The 15000-nt window shown below is 39.6% G+C and overlaps 1 protein-coding gene across 1 annotated transcript in view; it reads right to left on the bottom strand.

Moving 5' to 3' along the window:
• The window catches only part of LOC143296648 (uncharacterized), a 35074-nt gene that overhangs the window by 12694 nt on the left and 7380 nt on the right, over positions 1 to 15000 (bottom strand). The window contains exons 2-10 of the mRNA XM_076608678.1: positions 14984 to 15000; positions 13653 to 13742; positions 12294 to 12370; positions 10184 to 10275; positions 8662 to 8714; positions 6141 to 6235; positions 5457 to 5550; positions 3900 to 4081; positions 1802 to 1892 (exon numbers count right to left, since the gene is read on the bottom strand). The exon at positions 14984 to 15000 is cut by the window's right edge and continues 77 nt beyond it. Of these exons, the coding sequence (XP_076464793.1) occupies positions 1802 to 1892; positions 3900 to 4081; positions 5457 to 5550; positions 6141 to 6235; positions 8662 to 8714; positions 10184 to 10275; positions 12294 to 12370; positions 13653 to 13742; positions 14984 to 15000 (791 nt within the window). The remainder of the gene's footprint in view (positions 1 to 1801; positions 1893 to 3899; positions 4082 to 5456; positions 5551 to 6140; positions 6236 to 8661; positions 8715 to 10183; positions 10276 to 12293; positions 12371 to 13652; positions 13743 to 14983) is intronic.

Here is a 15000-nt window from a genome sequence, read left to right as displayed (position 1 = left end):
AAGACAATACCATTATCAACATCATCATCAAGATCACTATCATTACAAAGGCAATAACATCATCATCATCGTTATCAAGATCACTACCATTACTGACAAAGACAATACCATCATCATCATCATCGTTATCAAGATCACTACCATTACTGACAAAGACAATACCATCATCATCATCATCGTTATCAAGATCACTACCATTACTGACAAAGACAATACCATCATCATCATCATCGTTATCAAGATCACTACCATTACTGACAAAGACAATACCATCATCATCATCACCATCATCATTGTTATTATGGTCATTATTACTACAAACAAAGACAATACCATCATCATCATCACCATCATCGTTATCAAGATCACTATCACTACAAACAAAGACAATACCATCATCATCATCACCATCATCATTGTTATTATGGTCATTATCACTACAAACAAAGACAATACCATCATCAACATCATCATCATTGTTATCAAGATCACTATCACTACAAAGACAACATCATCATCATTGTTATCAAGATCACTATCACTTCAAAGACAACACCATCATCATAATCGTTATCAATCACTACAAACAAAGACAATACCATCATCATCATCATCGTTATCAAGATCACTATCACTACAAAGACAATACCATCATCATCACCATCATCGTTATCAAGATCACTATCACTTCAAAGACAACACCATCATCATAATCGTTATCAATCACTACAAACAAAGACAATACCATCATCATCACCATCATCATTGTTATTATGGTCATTATTACTACAAAACAAAGGCAATACCATCATCATCATCACCATCATTGTTATAATGATCATTATCACTACAAACAAAGACAATACCATCATCAACGTCATCATTGTTATCAAAATCACTATCATTATAAAGGCAATACCATTATCATCATCATCATCGTTATCAAGATCATTATCACTACAAAGAAAGACAATACCATCATCAACATCATCATCGTTATCAAGATCACTATCACTACAAACAAAGACAATACCATCATCATCATCGTTATCAAGATCACTATCACTACAAACAAAGACAATACCATCATCATCATTATCAAGATCACTATCACTACAAACAAAGACAATACCATCATCATCGTTATCAAGATCACTATCACTACAAACAAAGACAATACCATCATCATCGTTATCAAGATCACTATCACTACAAACAAAGACAATACCATCATCAACATCATCATCGTTATCAAGATCACTATCACTACAAACAAAGACAATACCATCATCATCACCATCATCGTTATCAAGATCACTATCACTACAAACAAAGACAATACCATCATCATCATCACCATCATCATTGTTATTATGGTCATTATTACTACAAACAAACACAATACCATCATCATCACCATCATTGTTATCAAGATCACTATCACTACAAAGACAACACCATCATGATTGTTATCAAGATCACTATCACTACAAACAAAGACAATACCATCATCATCATCACCATCGTCATTGTTATTATGGTCATTATTACTACAAACAAAGGCAATACCATCATCATCATCATCATCATCGTTATCAAGATCACTATCACTACAAACAAAGACAACACCATCATCATCATCATCGTTATCAAGATCACTATCACTACAAACAAAGACAATACCATCATCATCACCATCACCATTGTTATTATGATCATTATTACTACAAACAAAGACAATACCATCATCATCATCATCGTTATCAAGATCACTATCACTACAAACAAAGACACCAGGCACCTTGATGGTGGACTGCAGTTCCTGAGCGTGCTCTGAAATCACCAGCTTCTCATGCTCCAGCTGCTGCAGTCGTTCAAGGTTGTCACTGATCCTGTACTCACACACACACACATAGACACAGACACACACACAATTTTAAACTCCAGTCCAGTTGGTATCCTCCTTTGATGTATTCTAATTAATGTCGCTATTTAATATTAACGTTTTTGTTAAGTTAATACTTTCTGATATGCATACATATATTCTCCTTCCTATGACACCTCATTCATTACACACCACAATCTCTTTAACCTTTAATATCTTATAATGTACTTTTCCTCTACTACAAAAGATGAACACTTTCTTACACAAATACTCGCATGCATTCCCTTTCCTTTATCCACTTCTTTTCTCCTTTCCGTCTATTAACACTTATAGTGAACAGACGTTAAACTGAAGAAAAAGACACACACATCCAACCCACCCCCAACACACATATACCTTCTATTTAGATGAAACACACACACACACACACACACACACACACACACTCACACAATCAGTACAAAAAAAAACCACACCTACAATTCATACAAAATGCACATGCACACAATCCACACACACAAAATCCACAGAAAAAGACACACACACAATCCAAACACACACAAAAAAGCACATACAAAATCCACACAAAAACACACAATCCAGACTAGAAAAAAACAAAAACACAAAAAATTCATAAAAAACACACATTCACATTCCACATTAAAAAAAAAGTACACACACATTCCATACAAAAACACAATCCATACAAAAACACACGCACACACAATTCATGCATCAAAAAAAAGCAACAAGCATGCACACACAAATACACACACACACACAAAATACATACAACTCGCTTCAGCTATTCTTCCATCACGCAACCTTCATAAATTTGCCAATGAATCTGCTACGATTAATGCATTCTGGGTATGTTCACGTTTCCATAGCCAACCCGATGCTGACATGGCCTTTGATCTGCATATAAATACAGATATGTTTTTCCCTTGCAACACCTATGGGAAGTGCTGTGCATCCAGAATCGGCCTCTTCTCCCATATGAGGACACACACCGACAGATAAGCCTGCCTGCCTACTCATCCGTCAGTCCGACGGGAGACTCCAACAACAAATATAGATATATAGATTTGCATTTGTAGATAGATAGACAGATATTTCTGTACCTATCAGAGTGGTTTTCTTTTACCGAATTTTCGCCAGAGGACAACGCTTGCGTTGCCACGGGTTCTTTTTAAGTGTGCAAAGCGTGTGTGTTGCGCACAGGGCTTCAGCTTATTGTCTCCCCTGAATAACTGGATGCTTAGTTTGATAATTCTCCAGTCAAACCTGGGAGAAAGGGGCGAAATCGTGACTCGAAGCCAGACCCAAACAGACAAGCACCTTAACCATCCTTAAGGGATCTCTAAAAAAAAACCCAAAAAAAACAAAAACAAGAGAGGCAGGGCCTTCAAGACTCACTTGTGATACATTTTAAAAAAATCCAAGCTTTTTATGTATTTAGTATAATTTCAAAATGTACTGTTTAAGATGAGAAAGATCAGTTTAAAGCAAATTAACTCCCCTAGCATTAATTACAAAGTAATTTCCCTTTTTTACTATCTGCACCAAAAACGTTTGCAAAATAAGGAAAACTTCTATGCTTAGCAAAAGAAGTTCCTGTTTGAACAAAAAATGATAATAATGACTGCTCTTGTTGTTGGGTCAGAATATCTGATCAAAGTGCAAAGTTTAGAGAATACAAAAAATATAAATATAACAGTAAATACAGTTTGCATAGAATTAGGCTTCATTTTTTTTTTTTTTTTTTTGTGCCCATCCCAGAGGTGCAATATTGTTTTAAACAAGATGACTGGAAAGAACTGAATTTTTCCTATTTTTATGCCTAATTTGGTGTCAACTAACCAATTATTTGCAGAGAAAATGTCAATGTTAAAGTTTACATGGACACACACACACACACACACACACAGACAACCGAACACCGGGTTAAAACATAGACTCACTTTGTTTACACAAGTGAGTCAAAAAACACACACACCAACCCCTGTCTTACCTGTCCTCGGCCTGCTTGGTTTCCGTGCGGATGTTCTCTCGCTGTTTCTCAATGTCCTGCAGACGCTGGCGGAGCTGCTCTGTGGTGTCCGACAGGTGCTGTTTCTCCTGCGACAGCTGGGACGTCACCGCCTCCCTCTCCTCCAGCTCCTTCATCACCTTCTCCCGGTCCTCCTCCAGTTGCTGGGAAACCAGGTCAAGGTCACAGGTTTTGTTCGTGTGTCTCCTGGGTGGGGAGGGGGGGGGAGAGGGGTGTGTGGGGGGTGTGGGGAGGGGGGGGGGGGCTGAGACGTTGCGTGCATGCATGACACACACACACACACACACCTACACACACACACGTGCATGCTGTCTTCCCTGTTTATCTAATACTCACAGAAAGAGAAAGACGATAATAAAAATATCAATAATGACAATAACAACACTCAAAACTATACACCATTGTAATGCAAATCGCAACAATAATCATATAATAGAGAAAGAAATAAACGGATACCATGGAACAAAATAAGCAGCTCTCCTAAATGATTTCACACACTGTTGGCATTGTCAGCGACGTCACTGTGGCCACGAACCCTTGACTGCCATAGAATGTATCACGTACATGCATAGTGACGTCAATGATGACATCATCAGAAGAAGGGAAATAAATCTTGAGGGCTGAAAATTCACAGAGTTTATCTAGAGTGGTATATCTCCAAACCACTTCTCAGTTTTAGGCTTTATTGTTTTGGATACTGTTTTATGACTTGAAACACTACTTTCTACTGATTTCCCCTGGCACTGAAGCGGGTTACAGGCACAGCAGCCGAGGGTTTCAAAACCTGGAAAAGAAAATGAGGCTCACATACAGTCAATCTCATGCATATAAACTTCATACATGGCTCTGATGTTGACCATTCCATCAATGTTTCACCAGAAGATCAAACAAGATAAGTAACCTGGGCACAAAGGTAAGCATAAAAAATGCACAGAATTACATACAATAATAGCCATAGAAAAAATAATGTTGATGGGCATCTCAAATGTTACTGGCAACAACCAAAAAAAAAACCCAAAAGAGGTAAGAATGCTGAATAATCAAGTACAGAAAAAGACAACAGCAACAAAACTCAATAATAACAATAATAATGATGGAGTCTCTCGTCGGACCGACGGACGAGTAGGCAGGCAGGCTTATCTGTCGGTATGTGTCCTCATATGGGAGAAGAGGCCGATTCTGGATGCACAGCACTTCCCACAGGTGTTGCAAGGGGAAACGTCTCCAGAAGTTGAGCCCTGCTTCCTTCGCTCACGCTTCTCCTTAATGGCCAGCATTCTCTTGTTTTCAAACGTCTTTATGAGTTTATCCCACTAGAGAAGCATTCTCCAGCGAGAGCGGTCAAAGGCATCAGTTTCCCAGGAAGCGATGTCTGTGTCGCAGGCTTTGAGGTTTGTCTTAAAAAAAAAAGGCAGATAGACCAGTAACATAGGGCAGGGAGAGGTAAGGTGGGGGCAGGGAGGGGGGGCTGGGTGGCTAGGGTGTAGGGCACCACCCCACCCGACAGAGACGACTTACCGACATCTGCTGACTCTGCGCCTGAAGCACGTCGTTCAGCTCCCTCTTCTCGTCCTCTATGTCTCTCATCAGGAGGATCGTGTCCTCCAGCTCTCTGAGAGAGACAGAGACAGAGACAGACAGAGACAGAGACAGAGAGACACAGAGACACAGAGAGAGAATCAGAATCAGAATTTTATTCAGTAAGGCCAAAGCCCCATTTGAAGGGGTTGTGAAGTGTAATAAGTACACCATATTTTGCAACAAAAAGAAATCACAAAATATAAATATATGCAAAACTTATCTCCCATATGCACACACACTCGCAGTATGAGGAAAATGCACAAAAAAAAAACAACCCAACTAAACAAAACAAAAAAAACAACCGACATACACACACACACACACACTATATATATATATGCACACAAAACTAAAAAACGAACGCACACAGACACAGATACACAGACACACACACATAAAGCTAAAAACGCAAAACTAAAAAACGAACACACACACACAGACACACACACACACACATAAAGCTAAAAACGCAAAACTAAAAAACGAACACACACAGACACAGATACACAGACACACAAAGCTAAAGACGCAAAACTAAAAAACACACACACACAGACACACACAAAGCTTAAGACGCAAAAATTAAAAAAAACGAACACACACAGACACATACATACTTACACTCTGATTCGTTCGTACTCATCCTGAATTTCTGAGGTGAAGGTCTCCAGCTTCTGTTTCTCCTTTTCCAGCTCACTGTTGATCTTCTCCAGCTCCTGCGAGCAAACCATCACCATGACAACGACACGACACACCGACCCCCCTTTCCTTCTCCCTGACATCGAACAAACCATCACCATGACAACGACACGACACACCGCCCCCCTTTCCTTCTCCCTGACATCGAACAAACCATCACCATGACAACTACACGACACACCGCACCCCCTTTCCTTCTCCCTGACATCGAACAAACCATCACCATGACAACGACACGACACACTGCCCCCCCTTTCCTTCTCCCTGACATCAACACCATTCACAAACCATGCCTAGCAGGGAGTGGGATTCAAAATTAACCCCTATGCTGCCTATATGACAAGATAACTCGTCATGGAAAGCATGTACGCTTCGCTGCCACAATGATGAGATAACTCGTCATCGAAATATTCTGACTTTTCCCTGGTTTGTATTCAGTTCGTTGACAAAAATGCTGGTTGCTTTAGCTTCGGGAATCTTTCTAGATTCTATTCATAGCTAGAAACACCATCTGCGTCATAAGGCAGTCCTTTATTTGAACGTTTTGGTTGGGTTACTGGCCGCAGTCTTTGCCTGGCTCCTCTCCTCGCACGCTCAACAAAATTTCGGACTGACTCCGTGCTCAAGACATGCGATCGTGGCGAACTAAATCAACCAAGATTACTTTCTTTAGCTGATGCTCAGAAAGAATTGAAGCATAAATTCGAAGGAGAAGACAGTGGTGAACATTTATAGGACGATTTGATAGAAAATAAAGGGAGCAATCAAGAGAGTGGCCAAGATACGACTATCAGTGAGTGATGCCGGCTGTTCAGCTCTAGCAGACGACAGAAGTCACCGAATTTTTAGCAGTGTGAGCTATTTTCTTGGCACTCAGCCAACGCGGTCTGATGAGAACTGGATAAAGTGACTGTGTGAGAGGGGTGAAGAGGAGGGGGGGCTGGAGACTGAGGAGGCGTGGCATCACATCCATATTATCACTTGCAGAAGTCACATTGCATTATGTAGCTATTTCTTTTTCAGTTGTTTTTTTTCATATTGTGGTTGTTCTAGTATGATTTTGTGTGTGCAGATATCCATTTGTCCAGAAAATATGATATTTTAGTGCAAATTACCTGACTAATGTTAGTAATGAACAAGTTGAAAATGTGACAAAAAACAAAACACTGATTTCAAAACAACAGCATGTCACTAAAATACATAAAATGGGAAAACATCATGTGTTTTGTATTCTTTATTAATTTCCCTTTCAGAAAATATATACTTTTATGGGTCTTTCTCCAATAACAAAGAGCACAGATTTTTTTGAAATTTTTTTTGTGAAAAAACCCTAGCAAATAGATTTCACTTAAATCTTATTTTCCTGGCAGCAAAAGGGTTAAAAAAAATAATCATGATAAAAAAAAATTGTTTTAAGTTTGTTTTGAGAATTGGCTAAGTTACTCTGCAGCACCCATGTGTGGTTGGAAGTGCTGTGATTTTTTTTTTTTTTTTTAAACATGTTTTACTGATTTCACTTTTTTTTTTTTTTTTTTTACTACTCTTAAATATACACATGTTTATATGCCTCAAACGGCCGGGATGTGCTTGCATGCACATGTGTGTGTCTTCATCTTGTGTGGAGTGGGTGTGGGTTTGTAGGTTGGAGTTGAGGCGGGACGATTTGTGTGTGCGGGTGTGTTCATGTGTTTTTAGTATGCATACGTCATTGTGATTTTCACTGTGAACGCCCAGGGGTTTTTGCATCATTAGACTGAGCATACAAAATGTCCTTTTATTATCATTACTATTATTGTTATTATTATTATGAAGGGTTAAAACTACAAGAAATGTCTGTACTGTTCTGTCTGTGTCAACAGGCACAGTAAACCACAACATTAAATCTTTTGTTGTTGTTGTTGTTTGCACAATGACTAAAACCGCAAAATGTGTCAACAGGCACAGTAAACCACAACATTAAATCTTTTGTTGTTGTTGTTGTTGTTGTTTGCACAATGACTAAAACCGCAAAATGTGTCAACAGGCACAGTAAACCACAACATTAAATCTTTTGTTGTTGTTGTTGTTTGCACAATGACTAAAACCGCAAAATGTGTCAACAGGCACAGTAAACCACAACATTAAATCTTTTGTTGTTGTTGTTGTTGTTGTTGTTGTTTGCACAATGACTAAAACCGCAAAATGTGTCAACAGGCACAGTAAACCACAACATTAAATCTTTTGTTGTTGTTGTTGTTGTTGTTTGCACAATTACTGAAACCGCAAAATGTGTCAACAGGCACAGTAAACCACACCATTAAATCTTTTGTTGTTGTTGTTGTTGTTGTTTGCACAATGACTAAAACCGCAAAATGTGTCAACAGGCACAGTAAACCACAACATTAAATCTTTTGTTGTTGTTGTTGTTGTTGTTGTTTGCACAATTACTAAAGCCGCAACTCACTTCAGCTCTCATTCTCTCCTCTGACAAAGCGTTGGTCTCCGACAGCAGACGATCTGAAATACAGTACAAAATGGTCACATCAGAAGTTACGGTCAATATCAGTTTCCATTAGTCTTATTCCTTTATGTGAAAATTATGCATGAAACCCCCCCCCCCAAAAAAAATATGAACTAATAAAAATAAAAAATAAAAATAAATCTTATACAAAACCAACGAAACAAATATTCAAAAACAGAAAGTGACACACACACACACACACACACACACACTCACACTGTGTCTGCAGCATTTTCTCATGCTCATCCCATCAGCACTGCATTCTCAGATTCAGAATTATCAGAACAAGACAAAGGAGAAGAAGAAGAAAAATAATGGTACTTACTCTCATGACATCAACACTGCATACTTCAATTCATACATGAATAATATTAATGGTATCTATTCTGAGCAATCTATCACAGATGAAAAAAAACCAACAACAAAAAAACACCCAACCACATCATCAGCACCATACAATAAAAACCAGAACCTGAGGTGCTCTCAACTAAACACATCAAACCACACACAAAAAATATCCCCGAAAATGGAGTATGGCTGCCTAAAAGCAAAAATGGTTGCACACATACACTGAAACCAACTCATGGACCTGTACAACTCAATGTGGAAGTCGCAGCGCATGAATGCAAAAAGAAGAAAAGAGAGAAGGAAAGAAAGAAAAAAAAGAAAGAAAAAAAGTGAAGAAGACAGAAAAAGAGAAAGGAAGAAAAGAAACAGAGAAAGAGAGTAAGAAAGAAAGAAGGAAAGAAAGAAAGAGAGAGAGAGAGAAAGAAAGAAAGAAGGAAAGAAAGAAAGAAAGAGAGAAAGAAAGAAAGAAAGAAGAAGGAAAGAAAGAAAGAAATGAGAAAAAAAAACCACACACACCAAAGTAATCCTGTTTCTCCCTGGCCATCATAACACTGTCATCCTCCAGAAAGAAAAAAAAAGAGAAAAAGAAATAAAGACAGGAAGAAAGAAAGAAGGAAGGAAAGAAGAAGGAAAGAAAGAAAGAAAGAAAGAAGGAAGAAAAGACAGAAAGAAATGAGAAAAACAACCACACACCAAAGTAATCCTGTTTCTCTCTGGCCATCATAATGCTGTCATCCTCCAGAAAGAAAGAAAGAGAGAAAGAAAGAAAGAAAGAAAGAAAGAAAAAACCACACACACCAAAGTAATCCTGTTTCTCTCTGGCCATCATAATGCTGCCATCCTCCAGAAAGATAGAAAGAGAGAAAGAAAGAACGAAAGAGGAAAGAAAGAAAGACAGGAAAAAAGAAAGACAGACAGAAAGAAAGAAGGAAAAAGCCACACACCAAAGTAATCCTGTTTCTCCCTGGCCATCATAACGCTGTCATCCTCCAGAAAGAGAGAAAGAGATAGAGACAAAGAAAGAAAGACAGAAAGAAAGAAAGAAAGAAAGAGACAAAGAGACAAAGAAAGTCAGACAGAAAGAAAGAAGGAAGGAAGGAAGGAAAAAGCCACACACCAAAGTAATCCTGTTTCTCCCTGGCCATCATAACGCTGTCATCCTCCAGCTTGCGAATCATCTCATCACTCAAGGTTGTGTTCTGCCAAGTCCTGGAAGAGCACACACACACACACACACACACACACACACACACACACACACACACACACACACACACACACACACACACACACACACACACTCACACACACACATATACACACAAATACACACACACACACACACACACACACACACACCCACACACGCACCCACACACACACACAAATGAGCATTCCAAGTTTCTTACACAGGCAGCCGTGGCAGAGTGTGGTTAGCATCACAGACTGACTGGGAGGACATGGGTTCAATACCTCACCAGAGGTGGATCATTTTTCAGCCGCCAGTAGTCGCCCCCAACCCAGGGTTAACTGTGTTAACTCTCTCCATACGAACGGCGAAAGAGACGACGTTAACAGCGTTTCACCCCAATTACCATCATCAAAATATTGCAAGCGGAAGGCTCTTATACTGAAGACGTGAATGTTGACAAAGAATACCACAATTCTGACGACGGAAGCTAAAGGTTGGGTCATTCAGACACCCACTGGACACCCGAGGGGTCTGTGTAGAGGAGAATAGAGGACTGGCCGTACTGAGTGAGTTAAGGAGGGACACGGCAGTGCAAAAGAGACCAAAATGATGAGTTTTAATGATTTGTTGTTTTTTTTGATGGATTTTGATTCTTGAACATCTTTTCTATCATATGTGTAAGTTTTTCCACTGTAAAGATGTCTTTAATGATGAAACAACTGCCAATAAAGATTGCTTGCTGAATCACGGAAGTGTTTATTTTGTTCAATTTCAACGCAAGTCGTCAAGTTTTTGGCCTTGACAACATACCTTATATGGACTTGCTCTGTGATGAGTAAACCTACAACCATGAGACTTTGCATGATTGTTTTATAACATGTTATTGAAGTTTTGTCGTGAGTATGTATGAAAATATTCTCTGGGTTTTAATTCATAGCGGTTCCAATCATTTTACCTATTGTAATTTTTGAGTATTTCGCAATATCCATAATTTCAAAAATTCATGAAAAATACAATAATTGAATAACCACCACAATCTCATGTGAAAATGAAGGTAATATCATTGTGTATCAAGTCCACATAACTAAAAATTGTTTGCATGCACCACATGGACCACAAACCCGATTTCTTTGATACATTGTTTGGCGGCCATTTTGATTTGTTTCCATAGCAACGGGTATTCACAGAAATCAAAGAACACTTTTTTTGTGATCCACAAGTGATGATACACCTAGTAGACAAAAAAAAAAAGAGAGATATAGTCGGAGAGAAAAAAAGTGTTATTTGACTGTGTCTGGCCTTAAATGTCCAAGATCTGAGCTCTGTCCATGTAAAAAGCCTTTGCCATCATCGAGTGGTAAGACCTTGACCTTCAACCTTGAATTTTAAAGGAGTTCATGCTCTCAGCCTGGCCAGTCACTGTATTCTGGTCTGATCAGTATGGACGCAAAAAGTGAACTTGATCTCATCTGCAAAACTTCTGTCCTATAAATGCCAAATGATGACCTTGACCTTTGACCCGTTAGGCCGGACCGTTACATCTTTATTAAGAGGATGGCCAGAAAGGGCTCCATGACATCTCAACTTGCACTGATCAATAAACACTGTCAGTGTCAGTACTGATTAACAAATGGTATCAGTGTCACGAATATCAATCAACTCAATGACACCTCAACTTGCACTGATCAATAAACACTATCAGTGTCAGTACTAATTAATAAATGGTATCAGTGTCACGAATATCAATCAACTCAATGACATCTCAACTTGTACTGATCAATAAACACTGTCAGTGTCAGTACTGATTAACAAATGGTATCAGTGTCACGAATATCAATCAACTCAATGACATCTCAACTTATACTGATCAATAAACACTGTCAGTGTCAGTACTGATCAATAAACAATATCAGTTTCACGGATATCAATTAACGAAATGTGGTTTCATCAGCAGAGGAAAAGGCTAGGACTGACCAGCTAAATCACAAAACAAACAAATCCAATAACATTTTTTGGACGATGAAAAAGAACTTACACACGTCTGGACTTCTCCAAAATGTCAAGCCAACGGTCTCGTTCAAATGCTGTATCTGCTGCCAGCAGTAGGCCTCCCTGAAAAATTCAAACAGTCGTAATGCCAGTGATGAAAAGACTGCCAATGTGCTTTCTGTTTGGAATCATTTGTCTGTAGCTATTGCATTGCACTGCATTGCATTGCATTGCATTGTATTGTAACTGACAATGTGCTCACTGTTTGGGATGATTTGCCCAGAGCTATTGCATTGCATTGTATTGTGACTGCCGATGTGCTTTCTGTTTGGGATGATTTGCCCATAGCTATTGCATTGCATTGCATTGTATTGTAACTGACAATGTGCTTTCTGTTTGGGATGATTTGTCCATAGCTATTGCATTGCACTGCATTGCATTGTAACTGCCAATGTGCTTTCTGTTTGGGATGATTTGTCCATAGCTATTGCATTGCATTGTAACTGACAATGTGCTTTCTGTTTGGGATGATTTGCCCATAGCTACTGCATTGCATTGCATTGTAACTGCCAATGTGCTTTCTGTTTGGGATGATTTGTCCATAGCTATTGCATTGCATTGCATTGTAACTGACAATGTGCTTTCTGTTTGGGATGATTTGCCCATAGCTATTGCATTGCATTGCATTGTAACTGCCAATGTGCTTTCTGTTTGGGATGATTTGTCCATAGCTATTGCATTGCATTGTATTGTACTGTATTGTATTGTAACTGCCAATGTGCTTTCTGTTTGGGATTTGTCCATAGCTATTGCATTGCATTGTAACTGCCAATGTGCTTTCTGTTTGGGATGATTTGTCCATAGCTATTGCATTGCATTGCATTGTATTGTAACTGTAACTGACAATGTGCTTTCTGTTTGGGATCATTTGTCTATAGCTATTGAATGTTAAATGTGCAAGAACTATAGCATTCCATCGCATTGCATTGTATTATAATATTGTAATTGACAATGTGCTTTCTGTTTTGGATCGTTTGTCTATAGCTATTGCATTGCACTGTATCGCATTGCATTGTATTGCATTATATTGTAACTGACAATGTGCTTTCTGTTTCTGATCATTTATCTGTAATTACTGTGTTATAACTGTGAATGTGCTTTCTGTTTGGGATCATCTCTCGATATTTATTGTATCGTATGGTATGGTATGGTATTGTAATTGTATTGTATTGTATTGCATTGTTGTGTATTGTAGTGTACTGTAACTGCTAATATGCTTTGTTTGGGATAATCTGACTCTCAATGGACAGGCAGGTGTGTGTGTGTGTGTGTGTGTGTGTGTGTGTGTGTGTGTGTGTGTGTGCGCGCGCGTGCGCGCGCGCGCGTGCATGCGTGTGTGACTCACCTCCAGTTCCTGACTCTCGATGGACAGGCAGAAGGGGTGCACTGCATCCGGCACGGCCGTCAGCCGGCACTTCCCCAGGGGTATGATGCCCTGTGGAAAAGGGTAAAGGTTAAAGGTCCAGGGTAAAGGTCAAAGGTCCCACAGCCTTCTTCAGGGCAGTGAATTCATTCATATCCACTGTGTCTCAGGCTTGGCTTTAGGAAGGTGGGTATTACAGCCCTTTACAGGGCAGTGAATTCATTCATATCCACTGTGTCTCAGGCTTGGCTTTAGGACGGCGAGTCCTACAGCCCTTTACAGGGCAGTGAATTCATTCATATCCACTGTGTCTCAGGCTTGGCTTTAGGAAGGTGGGTATTACAGCCCTTTACAGGGCAGTGAATTCATTCATATCCACTGTGTCTCAGGCTTGGCTTTAGGAAGGTGAGTCCTACAGCCCTTTACAGGGCAGTGAATTCATTCATATCCACTGTGTCTCAGGCTTGGCTTTAGGAAGGTGGCTACTACAGCCCTTTACAGGGCAGTGAATTCATTCATATCCACTGTGTCTCAGGCTTGGCTTTAGGAAGGCGGGGGCCCAGTCCTCTCCTTCAGCTGTTTTAACCCATTCAGTACTGCAGTAGGCTGTTGGTGAGTGGACGTACCACAAGAACAATCATGAAAATCAGAGGAAGTAATGTAATGCATTGACTGAAACTTCTTAGACAACAGCCTCTGAAAGGATGTGTGTGTGTGTGTGTGTGTGTGTGTGTGTGTGTGTGTGTGTGTGTGTGTGTGTGTGTGTGTGTGTGTGTGTGTGTGTGTGTGTGTGTGTGTGTGTGTCATAACAGAGAGATAGGGGTGTAGAGACAGAAACAAAACAAAAGATAAAGAGAGAGACAAAGACAGACAGACAGACAGACAGAAAGAGACAGAAAAAAAAGAGAGAAAAAGTGACAGACAAGACAGACGCTGAAACAGACGGAGAGCAATGCACTAACAGGAAGACAGAAACAGGGAGACGGAAGCAGAAACACACAGACTGAGACATGGACAGAGACAGATAGAAAGAGAGAGAGAGAAAGAGAGAGAGAGAGAGAGAGAGAGAGAGAGAGAGAGAGAGAGAAAGCGATGGATGGACGGTTCATTCATGAAGGCCATTGCCCAGAGAGAGAGAGAAAGAGACATAAAACGGACAAACAGAGGCAGACAGACAGACAGGCAAACACAAATCTGACCAGAGACAAAGATATCATGCAAAAGACAAACACAGACACAGACACCACATGGCAAACAGGAGCACACAAGGACAAGGAGTTCAAACAAAGGCAAAATAAATTCCTCAGTCACACCTTAGGATGCTTGTTGA

The sequence above is a fragment of the Babylonia areolata genome, chromosome 21, assembly GCF_041734735.1.
Source record: "Babylonia areolata isolate BAREFJ2019XMU chromosome 21, ASM4173473v1, whole genome shotgun sequence".
Lineage (NCBI taxonomy): Eukaryota > Metazoa > Mollusca > Gastropoda > Neogastropoda > Buccinidae > Babylonia > Babylonia areolata.
Note: the sequence above shows the minus strand (reverse complement) of the source record. Positions and strands in the feature narration are given on the sequence as shown.